The sequence below is a fragment of the Fusarium odoratissimum genome, assembly GCF_000260195.1.
Source record: "Fusarium odoratissimum NRRL 54006 unplaced genomic scaffold supercont1.11, whole genome shotgun sequence".
NCBI lineage: Eukaryota > Fungi > Ascomycota > Sordariomycetes > Hypocreales > Nectriaceae > Fusarium > Fusarium odoratissimum.
In genome coordinates this window covers 1,325,492-1,337,212 of record NW_022158697.1, presented here as the reverse complement: position 1 = coordinate 1,337,212, position 11,721 = coordinate 1,325,492, and the positions used below count along the sequence as shown (strand labels likewise).

Here is an 11,721-nt window from a genome sequence, read left to right as displayed (position 1 = left end):
ACATCCATACCCAGCCCAGCCTTATCGCGACGACCATCCCTTTCAAAGCCAGACTATTCGCGATCCATCAAAGCAAATTTCATCATCGATACGAAGGAAACTGTTTAACTACAATAGCAACTATACTAGTCGCTGACTTCAATCATCATGGGGACGGATGCCCGAAAAGGTAACGCGACTTTACACATGCGCGACTGCATTAGACTAACACCCAGCTTGCAGGCGATGACGGCACGATCAAAGTCGCATCCAAGAACAAGAACGGAAAGATCAAGCTGAAGAAACCAGCGCCAAAACACAGCAAACCTGGAAACTGGATGGATGGTAGTGTAATTGAGGGTAACAGTATGTACTGGGGTCATCCTATACAATCTTGGCGAAGCCGCTAATGTTCCCAAGACAAGAAGAAGAACGGCGCCTCACCTGTGGGTGCGCCCTCACCAGGTCCTGTTGTAAACGAACTCGACGAAACTTCCCGCGAAACCTTTGCGACAGGACGACCCCTCGAAGATAGCCCCGACCTGCAACAATGCAAGCACTGTAAGAAGAGCGTTTTGAAAACGGCCGCCAAGGCGCATATTGCGCAATGCCTGCGGTTAAAGAAAGAGAAGGCTCAAAGAAAGAAAGAAGCTCGCGAAGCAAGAGAAAGGGCAAAAGAGGCAGCAAGACAAGAAGAACAACGGAAAGAGGACGAAGAGAATGGGGTTGAGCGGGGCGACGACGACAGTGACGACGACGGAATCTCAGCTGAAAAGAAAGCGACTGGAAGCAAGACTGCCAAAAAGGCCGCGGGTAAGAAACCCGAAGACGATAAGAAGGGGAAGAAGCGCAAGGCCGATGGTGATCCAGACAAGGGACCCAAGAATAAGAAGAAGAAGGATGAGCCGAAAGCCAAGGTCCCCAAGCCAAAAGGTGAGATACTGATCACGGGTCTCTTGAGAGACTTGCACTAAAACTGATGCTAGGACCTGTGGACGTGGAGCGGCAGTGTGGTGTCTTGTTGCCCAATGGACAGCCATGCGCAAGATCATTGACATGTAAGAGCCATAGTATGGGAGCGAAGCGCGCAGTCGCAGGAAGATCTTTGCCATACGATATGCTTCTTGCCGCGTACCAGAAGAAGAATCAAGCGAAGCAGCAGAGTAAGTCTTGATCTAGTCCACCCTTTCACTAGTACTCCCTGCCTGGACACGACTAACAATTTACTCCAACAGAGGCAGCGCTTGATGCCAACGCGCCGATAGAAGATGAAGACGAAGCCAATAACGGGCCTGTCGACTCCGACGAAGAAACAACGGCCGTGATGGGTGCTCTATCACAATGGCGCCCTCAACCTTTAATACCACAACCCACCTTCACTCCCATAAAACGACAATACCAGCTCGCAAGATTACACGAACAGCTTCAAATGGCCACCAATGGTGGAAGGACAAATATCTTTTCAGTCACTGGTTTTGGAGCACAGAAGCTTCCCGAGGGCCATCCTGGGCTACAACCCGCTTCAGAAGATGCTCCAGGAGAGATAGACATTACTGCGGGTTTCAATAATGCTGGGCGGACGACAGCAACATTCACACCTCAAAGACAACCATCAGTTTCAAGCAGAGCATAGAATGAAACCTTGCAGGCCAGGTAAAGGGTTGAAAACAGAACCAACACACGTTCTCTGGAAGCGTATCAAGGTCGATTGTACAACGGACCATTCTTGGAGGAGATACCAAACGCTGTTTATTGTTTGTGACGAGGAGTATTGTACAGCGGGGTCTGGAAGACTTTACTTTTGTATGAGATATCAATAATGTTATGAGTGTCCCATCTCTAAGTATACCCGTCATGCCTCGGAACATGGGTCACATGCGGTAACTGGATGGTGGGGCCGCGCCGAGGTTGGCTTATGACGTCTTGAATGCGATAGCGCGCGTCGCTCATTATTACGGTCCCGTCCTGTCCTGCTATAATACCAGGGCTACTTACATGCGGCTCAACATCCATGTTGCCTTGCTCGCGACTCTTCCTTCACATCATGCAGGTGCGCGTGCCTTTCAGCTATCATCACTTCGTTTCACGGCATTGATGAGCATTCTCATTATCTTGATCTTGTTACAATGTCGTCTCAGCAGGCTCTCAATGCCCTTGGCCACGCCGTATCTGGCTCTGTAGGGACAGCCATATCAACAGCATCTCTGTACCCATTGGACCTGGTTACGACTCGACTCAAGGCGCAGCGAAAGACGGGAGGCTCTACAGGCGACTACGATGGTGTCATTTCAGCTTTCAAAGGCATCCCCGCCAACGAAGGAGGGATCAAGGCACTGTACAGTGGACTAGGAACAGATGTGGCCAAGTCGGTCGTGGATAGTTTTCTATTCTTTGGCTTCTACAACTATCTACGCCCTCGACATCGCAAACCCAAGATTGTCGAAGAGCTTCTTGTGGGCGCCGTCGCTGGAGGGTGTGCCAGGGCTCTCACCACCCCCATTTCGAATGTTGTCACGAGGAAGCAGATGTTGGGGAGTGAGCAGTCGCTTATGGATATTCTCTCCGAGATTCGAAAAGAAAGCGGATTGCTTGGTCTCTGGTCTGGCTATTCGGCTACCCTGATGCTCACTCTGAATCCCAGCATCACCTTCTTTGTCAATCGACGGCTGGCAGCGCGGATCTTACCAGCACTCGAAGAAGAGGACTTTCCAGTGGCATGGATCGCCTTCTTGATTGCCGCCTCGAGCAAAGCTACTGCCACTGCCATCACATATCCTTTCCAGACAGGCAAGACGCGCCTTCAAATGGCGGGTAGCTCGGTGAGCACGGCGGATGCTGATGTGGAGAAAGGGCAGAGCGGAAATTCGAAGCGCAAGCATATACTGCGGAGGATACTTGATCTTCTCAATCAGTCCATATTTGGCGTCATTATTCGCATCATTACCAACGAGGGTATGAAAGCACTCTACGCTGGACTTCAGGGAGAGCTTCTCAAGAGCTTCTTCAGTCACGGATTGACAATGCTCACCAAGGGTGTTATTCATCGGTTTGTTGTTCGTGTATGGTTTATGATGCTGTTGCCCTACTTGCGACAGCGAAGGCTGCGGATGAAGTGATGGGATGTGGTTCAGTGCGAGATTCTTAACATTGGAAAGCGACGCTCGATCGCTCCACGGTGTTTCCTCCGTGAGCTGAAAAGCCTGTCCCTTCGGACTGGAGGGCTATCAAGCCAGGTATCGAAGAGCCAGGGGCTGTATCTGTCTTGTGTGACTTGGAGGTCAGAGGTACGTCGCAGACGTAGCAGGTCAGGGGTGGAACATCCTCAGAAGATGTATTTCTGGATGATGGGATCATAAACTGTTTAACGCAACTGTGACACAAAACATGACCACACTCTTTGGTCATCATGGGATTGGAGGCGTTTGTGAGCATCTTTAAGCATGACGGGCAAGTCCTCTGCTTGCCCTTTGACGTTTCCTCTTCGTTGAAGTTAATTGTGATGAGATTTTGCATGGTAATAGGGTGGGGACTGTCGGATGCAGATGCTGGGCATGTTGGTACGGTCTTGTCTTTCTTCGCAACTGGTGGGAGTTTGCTTGATTGGGCGTCTGGTGTAAGCGATGGAGTCCAGAATGATGGGAGATGTGGTTTCGCAGCCTGTACGATAGGGAGTCAACACGGAATACTACACCACTGTAGGGTTGAGATTCCTACCTTTTCCTCTTCCAGCGCTTTCCTGGCTTTGACCTTGTCCTCGCGCGCAAAGCGATCCAGTTCGTCTTTGTCGAGTTCAAACTTACGCTTCGTACCTACTACCAAAGCTTGCGAGTTCGAATCGCTGATCGTCGCATCCACCTTTTCATCGTCGGTCTTGGTTACGTTTGCCTTGTTCTTGCGGTCGAGACCAGCCTGCGTCAACTCAAAATCTTGAATGGTGCGCTCGCGATCCAGCTCATCCTCGTGCGCTTTTTGCTTAGCGGCCTCTTCCTCAGCAGCGGCGCGTGCCTTCTGGGCGCGTTTGATATCCTTCTTCTGCGTGAGTATGTTCGATAGTGCGCATTCACGGCAGAATATATCGCCGCGTCGACATGAGACGGGATCGCGGGCGATGTTGAGACACAGACCACAGGAACCAAATGGGAGGAATGAGTCGCGGTGGAGGCGAGCGGACGAAGATGACCAGTGGGATTTTGCGAGGGCGCGTTCGTGAGAGGTGAAGACTGGACGGGAGGTGTTCCGTTTACCTGATTGATTAATTGGGTTAGTTTGGTAAGACAGCAGTTGTGATGGTATCATAAGGAACGTACTGTGTGCTGATACCATGATGTTATCTGGCTTGGGAGAGCTCCGTTATTGTTGATAGAAGCTGGTATAGGGGAATTTAATGTCGCAGTGTCCCGAAGCTCGTAAATCTGATTTCGATGTGATTGAGAAAGACTAGTTTTCCCCAGTGATACTCGCCTACGAACGACAAGAACAAGTTTGAAGTGATAGATGTTCAAATAAACGTTGAGGTAGACGTCAACTTAACTTAACTTAGTTGCAATGCAACCCCAGCACATGCCTAATCCTAACCTGTCCTGCCCATTCTAGGAATCCCATGTCATTTCTACAGGGTAAGCAAACAGGAAAAAAGTTGGAGGTGGGTCTATTATGAGCCGCTTCTCTCCGATCAAATACTCGTGTAAAGCACTTGTCTAGACTTGTCTTTTTCCATTTAACGAATACTCGCGTTACAATATTGTCTCTGTTTCACAATGATAATTTGATATCTTCTCAAGACTGTCGTTACCATGTCAGATTCAGATCCTCCTGCGCAGCCAAGTCTGCCATGGCGCATTGCCTCGGCGACTGTCATGGGCTCAGTTGGCGCATTCTCAAGAGTATTCATGAACGGCTTCAATACTCTCGAGGTTACAGGCCTAGAAGGGCTTCTGGGGGTTCTTGATCGTAGGAAAAGAGAAGGGCGTGAGCGCGGGCTGCTCACTGTATGTAATCATGTAGCAGTGTATGCCATGTCGATTCAACATTACTGTTCATTTGCTAACCATCTGCCATGCATATAGACTTGATGATCCTCTTATTTGGGGCATGCTACCAATGCGGTACTTCTTTGACGCAGTCAACATGAGATGGGGTCTTGGGGCGCATGATATATGTTTCAAGAATAAGTAAGTCTTGAGAAGACCATTGTATGAGAGTGAGTGAGTGAACATTTAGCTAACAACACAAATAACAGAGCCACATCGACATTCTTCAGTCTTGGTCAGGTTCTGCCCACTCACAGATTATGGTACTCTCCTTATGGTGGTCTATACCAGCCAACCATGGCACAGGCTATCAAGCTACTATCCGGCTCATCACCAGCTTCATGGTCTACAGCCTCCGACTCTCCTCTCTCTGCAACTCCTGCTTCAACAAGACCTCCTGCAGTTCCTCAACCGCTCTTCTTCTCTACCAACGGCGTTGATCAATTTCCAGCGCCATCTGCCTACCCAGCCTATCGAAATGCCTGGGTCCACGTGTTTCCAGAGGCTTGTTGTCACCAAAGTCCGGATAGCGGATTGCGCTACTTCAAATGGGGTGTATCTCGACTTATTCTCGAATCTGATCCGGCTCCAGAGTTCATCCCCATGTTCGTTCATGGTACCCAGCACATTATGGCCGAGGATAGAGGATGGCCCAGATGGGCGCCTCGTATTGGAAAGACCGTGAAGATAGTGATAGGTGAGCCGACAGATGTCGACCAGCTCTTTGGTCACCAGCGGGCAGCATGGCGCAAACTTGTTGCGAAAGGTGACCCAGAACTTCTCCGAAATGGCCCAGAGGCTACTGAGTTAAGAATATCGGTGGCCAGGAGAGTAAGAGACGAGGTCGAGAAATTACGAGAAAGCGCAGGGTTCCCTGCAGAAAAGGACGAAGCACCGGCTCTCGCAGAAACATGGGCCAAAGATCCTCTCCGCACAAAATTCAAGAGCCCAGTCGATGGCAGTCTTGTTAACAGACATGGGCCAAGAGAACGCCCATGAGTATAAATGTCATACATTTCGCTCGTAGAATTATAGACTAAAACAAGGAGGGTCAAACCACCCAAGACTAAGGTATTCATACTCAACATTAGTTGTTGACAGGAATAAAACAATAAATGACGAATCAAGACACCGACACACGCTGCTGTCCCAAGATCCAATATCTCTCCTGTCCTGTCTAATTCATGCTGACCCTTAACTCCATCGTGCTGAGAAATAGTCGTCACGTAATATTCCGGTATTTTCTTCTTTTGGTTTGCAGTGAGACGCTGTTACTGAAACAGCTCGATTCAAAAACGCTGTGATCATGACGCAGGCAAAACTAGAAATCTTGGTCTCCCGCCACTGGGGGTTGGGGCAAGTTCTAATACGCCTCGAAACCTTGAGTGGGAACAGCCTGGGGGTATCCGCGAGCCTGCGCTTGGAGAGCCTGCTGCTGAGGGTGCATCATAAGGTCGTTAAACCAAACGTGCTGAAGGGCATCATGGGCACTGATCCTCAGTTCCGGACGAAGCTGTAGCATTCGCTGCAGCAGATCGATACCGTTGGGGTCAATCGCCGGGAGGATGTTTCGAAGATCTTGAGTGGCGTACATATGGAATGTAGGCTTGTACTCGGGGAACTGTGTGATACCGGGCCAGGTACGCTCTGTTGGTGTTCCCATGATGCGGAAAATGCGGATGATCTGGTCTTCGTTTGTGGTTCCGGGGAACAGAGGTCGACCGGTAAACATCTCGGCCATGATGCAGCCCGCGGACCAGATATCGATACTGGTGTTGTATGTTCGGCTGCCGAGGAGAACATCGGGGGCGCGGTACCATAGGGTGACGACCTCGTTGGAGAAGGTGTTGACGGGGATACCAAAGGCGCGGGCAAGGCCGAAATCGCCGAGCTTCAAAACGCCCTTGCTATTGATGAGCAAGTTCTGGGGCTTGAGATCGCGGTGAAGAACACGATTTTGGTGACAGAAGTCGATGCCCTTGAGGAGCTGGTACATGAAGGACTTGATGGTGGTAGGCTTGAGGGCACCGCGATCGCCATGAGTGTCCATGTACCTCTTAAGATCGCCGTCCATGTACTCGAAGACGAGCATGAGTTTGTTCTCGGTGTGAATAACATCGTGCAGGCCTACAATATTCTCGTGCTTGAGCTCCTTCATCAACGAAATCTCTCGGATGGCGGTCGACGGTGTTCCCTCTTCGGAGTCGAGGTGGATTTCCTTGAGCGCTACAAGCTCTCCAGTCTGTCTGTTGCGGCCCTTGAAGACGGTGGCGTAGGTACCTTCACCGAGCTTCTCGAGCTGCTGGAACGAGCTGGGGTGTCGCTTTCCGTCCATGTTGAGGGTACGATATGATATCAGTTGGGGGATCTGATGCGGGTAGGGTTTGAAAAGCGAACGAGGATGGGTGGGTATTGGCTGATAATGGCGTGTCACCAATTTCGACTGAGGGACCTGGGACTGCGACTTGGAGAGGATTGTCGATAATCTGCAGGTGAGAAAGATTATGCGAGGTGAAGGATTTTGGGCAGTGGCTATTGTTTGCTGCTATTTCTTGATATTTTGGGTTTGTTGATGACTCACAAACACTGCCCTTGACGATAGAGTATGTATTTGGGGGTTCCGCCCTTCAGGTTGGCCTCACTTTTTTTTTTTGGAGTCGCACCCTTTGCTTGCGGCGACTTTTGTGATGGATGGAGGGGGGAAAGAAAGGGAATGTCTGTAGGTACCCAAACAGTGGAGGCTGCTGGAAGGGTCTCCTTGTGAGGGAGGGGTTGGAGGGATCGACGGAAGGGGAAGAGAGTCTGGAATTAGTACTTATTGAATCCGATACCTAGTAGGCCATTGAAATACTGAAAACGAAGGTGTTAGTCAGGAGCAGAATAGTTGGTGATATATACTGTATAGTAATATTCTTCACCATTTTTGTTAAATATCTAAAGTATTGATGTTACGAGACTGATCTCAGCCTACACCTGCCCGTCGATATGGGTGCTTATAGCGGGTGTCAATCATGCCTCAAGCCCGTCACGGGGGCATGTTAGTGCTATAGATTAAGCGCACGCGCACCCGGTAAAATGGGCCCATGCACCCCCACCTACCGAATATGGCATTCTACCCCATGAATCAATAAGACGACGGGATATTTGTTGAGGCTACCTTACCTTATCATCCAACTGAGTTTGGACTTTAAAACAATCGTCATCGAGCTACACAATCAATCCATCCCGCGTTTCCCGTGTTACTTCTTACCATATTCACTGCTCGCCCCTCGCTGTGTTACGCCTTCGAATTCAAATACATACCTTACATACGTTCTTCTGTTCTCCTACAAGGCGCCGTGACATGAACAGAGACAGCTTGCCCCTTATCAGAACTGCACCTTAGCACCCCTGTATCCGCCGTATAAGCACAGCATAGCATAGCACGCTGCCTTGGTCCCCTCCAACCACATACAACAATGAGACCTGTCTTGCCTACGAACCATCCTCTCAACACTCGGTCTTCAGACCGGCCTGACAGCTTGGTACGCCCTTCTTCGACTGTGCCTACTGCCTGTTTCATCACCACAGAGGCCGACCTTGACGCTCGCCGAGATCGCTCTCGTCCGCGGTTCCGCCAGCAAAGCGATCGGCGCAAGTGTAGTCGTAACTCGCGCCGGCCTTCAACCCCGCGTCAACGACGTTCGCCTCCTCATACCGGCCGTAAGCCTGCGTATCCTGCATCGGAGTCAGACGGCTCAGACGATTCTTCCGTTGAATCTGTTGTTGAACAAGAGCCCTTGAATTTACCGTCGCAGCCAAGCACTCCCTCTCTGATCGGTCTTTCGCATTCTGGTTCTGTCATGAGCATCTCGTCGCAAAGCTGCTCCCTAGCAGGTCCCTCCATCGACGCCCATAGCGATTTGATTCACGATAATGTCTCCTTACCCGTAACAGATCTGGCAGATAATCAAGAAAATCAGAGCACGGTTCCTCAGCTTATCATGCCGAACTTGATGGTTCCACGACGTCGTCCTTTCTCGGAAGTGGGTAAATCTTTGGGCAAGCTAAAGATTATGGTCGCTGGGCAATGTGGCAAGTAAATGAACAGAATACCGATCCGTGACGGTTTTAACAAATTCAACAGGTATTGGGAAAACTTCTCTCATCAAGACTCTGGCAGAACGTTGCGAGCACATCGTTCACATGGATCCGATAGAGAATCGCAGTGCAGTGCATGCTACTGAAACATACGCCAGTTCGCGCCCACAGCCATGGTGGCGATCTGATTCTGAACTCACCGTGACAACACGGAGGCGGATTTCTACCACTGGTGATGTCCTTGATAGGAATGTATGCTTTGTTGAAAGCCCCGGCCACCGACGAGATGCCTCTGTATGTACCTGAACCGCCACCTCACATCGTCGCATCCTAACAATAACCCAGGGATCGTGGCGTGATCTTCATTATGTCGAATCTCACTTGACGTCTCTGATGAATAAGCCCATGGCTGATTCGGATCTGTTCACTTTGGTCAACTCTGGCGGCGAGCCAGTTGTGGACGCTCTGCTCTACCTTATTCCTCACAGCGGTAAGTTCATCCAGTTTCGTTTAACGACCACGTTTGCTAATGAGTTTCAGGCCTTGTACGAGAGGATGTCGAGTACATTAAACGCGCTCAGCGCATGACTAACGTAATCCCAGTTCTTACTAGGGTTGATGTGCTTGCACCAGAGGAAATCAAGCATATCAAACAGCAAGTTGTGGAGAGTCTGGCTGATAAGGATGTTGGTTATTTCTCCTTTGAGGGGCCTGACGACTCAGAGGAGACCAAGTGTGTATATGCCGTTTCTACCGAATCCCGGCCAGACTACGATACCATGGACGCCAGTACCCTTATGGACTCGGAATACATCCCACCGCTTTTGCCTACAGACTTGGGCCGACTCGTCGACCACATCTTTTCTCTGGACGGTAGCGCTCGATTGCGGCACTCTGCGGCGGTGAAATGTATCAAATGGCGACGTGATCACGGGGATAACTTGCTTCAAAATGCATTGTCGAGCGGAGCCTCAGTCTCTCGATCTATCCCGGAGAGGGCCATGAGATTAAGGTCCTTCAGGCGGACCCCGAGCTGGGATCGACTTGAGCTCTATAACTGGGCGAATAACCTGCGACAGAGTCTTCAATCCGAGAGATTATATCATCTGATGGAAGAGAGGGCCATTTCAAACGCTGTGGCAACGCAGTCGAGTCTAGTCCATGTCCCCAGGAACGGCAAGAAAAAGACGCAGTCCAAGAAACGGAAAGCTCCTCAACCTACGCACCAGGATCCACTCGGCCTCTTGGAGATGGGGGGAGGTCTCAAGCAGAAAGGGATGCTTGCTCTAGAAATGGTGAGCAGTGTTGGCCTGGTTGGTTTGGTGGCTTCCAAGATCATGCACACCGGCTGGTCTGACGGGATGTGTTCTGTTGTTGCATCACGAAGAAGAAACATAGAGGTTGGACGGCTGAGCATGGTCCTGTCTTTCTAGACGGCGAGACATGGTATTACGGCCTGCTGAAACACGTACGGACCAGCGCCATCGTCTTCGCTTCGCCATTATGCTCTAATCCAAAGGCCAGGACAAGAGGCGGGATCGAATACTGGAGCAATATATCATGACACAAAATACCCTATAAATATCACACGCATATATTAATTGCACTTTGACGGCCGCCTATCTTGTGAATCCTGGTGACAGCGTTGCTTAGTTTTGACACATGATAGCCCCCTTCTCGGCTCATATATGGACACTGAGATAAGTCTAACCTCGTCAATCAGTAGTTCTACTAATGCTCATGCTTTGAGTGGCGCTTATTCTCAGGGGGTGGATGTCCAAGCGCAGTCATGGCAGCCTTGAGATCCGGCATATCATCAGCGGTTCTCGCCACATGAGCCCAGCGAATAGTTCCGTCGCGATCAACAGCAAAGGCACCGCTCGTCTGCCACCGCGAGCCACTCTCTGTTGGTCGATTCCAGATGCCCTCATTCTTTCCAAGGCTGAAGACATTCCACAGCGTGAGAGGGTTAACGGCGTGCCACGTTGATGATATTCCGAGACCCCATTTGGCATACAAGTCGCGCTCTTCATCAATTACAACATCGACGTTCCAGGTGCCACCGACCAGGGGCAGCCATTTGTCTGTTGCCTCTTCTGAAGAGTGCGAGATGGCGACACAATGGACCCCTGGGACCTTATCGGATAGGTCGGCGAGAGCTCTGAATGTTTTTTCAGCGACTAGTCACAGTTAGCATCAGATCGTACCAACGGGATGATAAGGATTAAAATACAGGGACATCCACAATGACGGAGAAACACCACGAGAGTAGGTTTCCCGTCTGGAAGGCGAAGGTGTTGAGACCAGGGCGCTTTAGATCCAACCTCGACTGTAGGACCGACCTCTTTAGCTACGGGTGTCTTCCATGAGTCGAGTTCTTTCCAGAAGCCGGCATTAGCGTTGGCATCAACAGCAGCAGTTTCTTGTGACATGATGCGGCAGTAACGTTATTGTTTTGGTGTGTTATGATATGAGATGTGTTGAATAATCAGAGTATTTTAAGCTCCAAACGTCTCGTGGTATTAGAGCAAGGGAGGTATAAGTGCGACCATTGTCAATGACATAATACTCACACTCACACGTACTCCTACATATGACCAACATACAAAGAAGAATGAGATATAATACCCTG

General features: G+C 50.1%; 7 protein-coding genes across 8 annotated transcripts; 4 read left to right on the top strand and 3 right to left on the bottom strand.

Moving 5' to 3' along the window:
• Positions 1-147: 147 nt before the first annotated feature.
• Positions 148-1,612, top strand: FOIG_07920 (SAGA-associated factor 73; the record flags this gene model as incomplete). Its single annotated transcript, XM_031207684.1, has 5 exons — positions 148-169; positions 223-345; positions 400-912; positions 966-1,142; positions 1,215-1,612. The coding sequence occupies 5 exons, from the start codon at positions 148-150 to the stop codon at positions 1,610-1,612; spliced, it is 1,233 nt and encodes a 410-aa protein (XP_031063217.1).
• A 303-nt stretch (positions 1,613-1,915) lies between these two features.
• Positions 1,916-4,546, bottom strand: FOIG_07918 (uncharacterized protein). 2 transcript variants are annotated; one of them, XM_031207682.1, is made up of 3 exons: positions 4,287-4,546; positions 3,694-4,223; positions 1,916-3,636 (listed from the first exon to the last, which is right to left on the bottom strand). In XM_031207682.1, the coding sequence occupies exons 1-3, from the start codon at positions 4,300-4,302 to the stop codon at positions 3,121-3,123; spliced, it is 1,062 nt and encodes a 353-aa protein (XP_031063215.1). In that variant the 5' UTR covers positions 4,303-4,546; the 3' UTR covers positions 1,916-3,120. The 2 variants fall into 2 exon arrangements, with proteins under 2 accessions (XP_031063215.1, XP_031063214.1); XM_031207681.1 differs by having other exon boundaries at positions 1,925-3,636; positions 3,694-4,471.
• On the top strand, positions 2,106-3,095 carry FOIG_07919 (uncharacterized protein; the record flags this gene model as incomplete). Its single annotated transcript, XM_031207683.1, has 1 exon — positions 2,106-3,095. One exon carries the CDS (start codon positions 2,106-2,108, stop codon positions 3,093-3,095), a length of 990 nt encoding a protein of 329 aa, XP_031063216.1.
• A 91-nt stretch (positions 4,547-4,637) lies between the features above and the next one.
• FOIG_07916 (uncharacterized protein) lies at positions 4,638-7,987 on the top strand. Its single transcript, XM_031207679.1, has 3 exons — positions 4,638-4,987; positions 5,046-5,150; positions 5,219-7,987. Exons 1-3 carry the CDS (start codon positions 4,773-4,775, stop codon positions 6,006-6,008), a joined length of 1,110 nt encoding a protein of 369 aa, XP_031063212.1. The 5' UTR covers positions 4,638-4,772; the 3' UTR covers positions 6,009-7,987.
• Positions 5,121-7,954, bottom strand: FOIG_07917 (CMGC/CDK/CDK5 protein kinase). Its single transcript, XM_031207680.1, has one exon. It carries the CDS (start codon positions 7,342-7,344, stop codon positions 6,373-6,375), a length of 972 nt encoding a protein of 323 aa, XP_031063213.1. The 5' UTR covers positions 7,345-7,954; the 3' UTR covers positions 5,121-6,372.
• Positions 7,988-8,177: 190 nt separating the features above from the next.
• FOIG_07914 (uncharacterized protein) lies at positions 8,178-11,667 on the top strand. The gene is made up of 4 exons (XM_031207677.1): positions 8,178-9,083; positions 9,136-9,383; positions 9,435-9,579; positions 9,630-11,667. Exons 1-4 carry the CDS (start codon positions 8,468-8,470, stop codon positions 10,520-10,522), a joined length of 1,902 nt encoding a protein of 633 aa, XP_031063210.1. The 5' UTR covers positions 8,178-8,467; the 3' UTR covers positions 10,523-11,667.
• FOIG_07915 (uncharacterized protein) lies at positions 9,638-11,630 on the bottom strand. Its single transcript, XM_031207678.1, has 2 exons — positions 11,323-11,630; positions 9,638-11,269 (listed from the first exon to the last, which is right to left on the bottom strand). The coding sequence occupies exons 1-2, from the start codon at positions 11,519-11,521 to the stop codon at positions 10,821-10,823; spliced, it is 648 nt and encodes a 215-aa protein (XP_031063211.1). The 5' UTR covers positions 11,522-11,630; the 3' UTR covers positions 9,638-10,820.
• Positions 11,668-11,721: the final 54 nt, after the last annotated feature.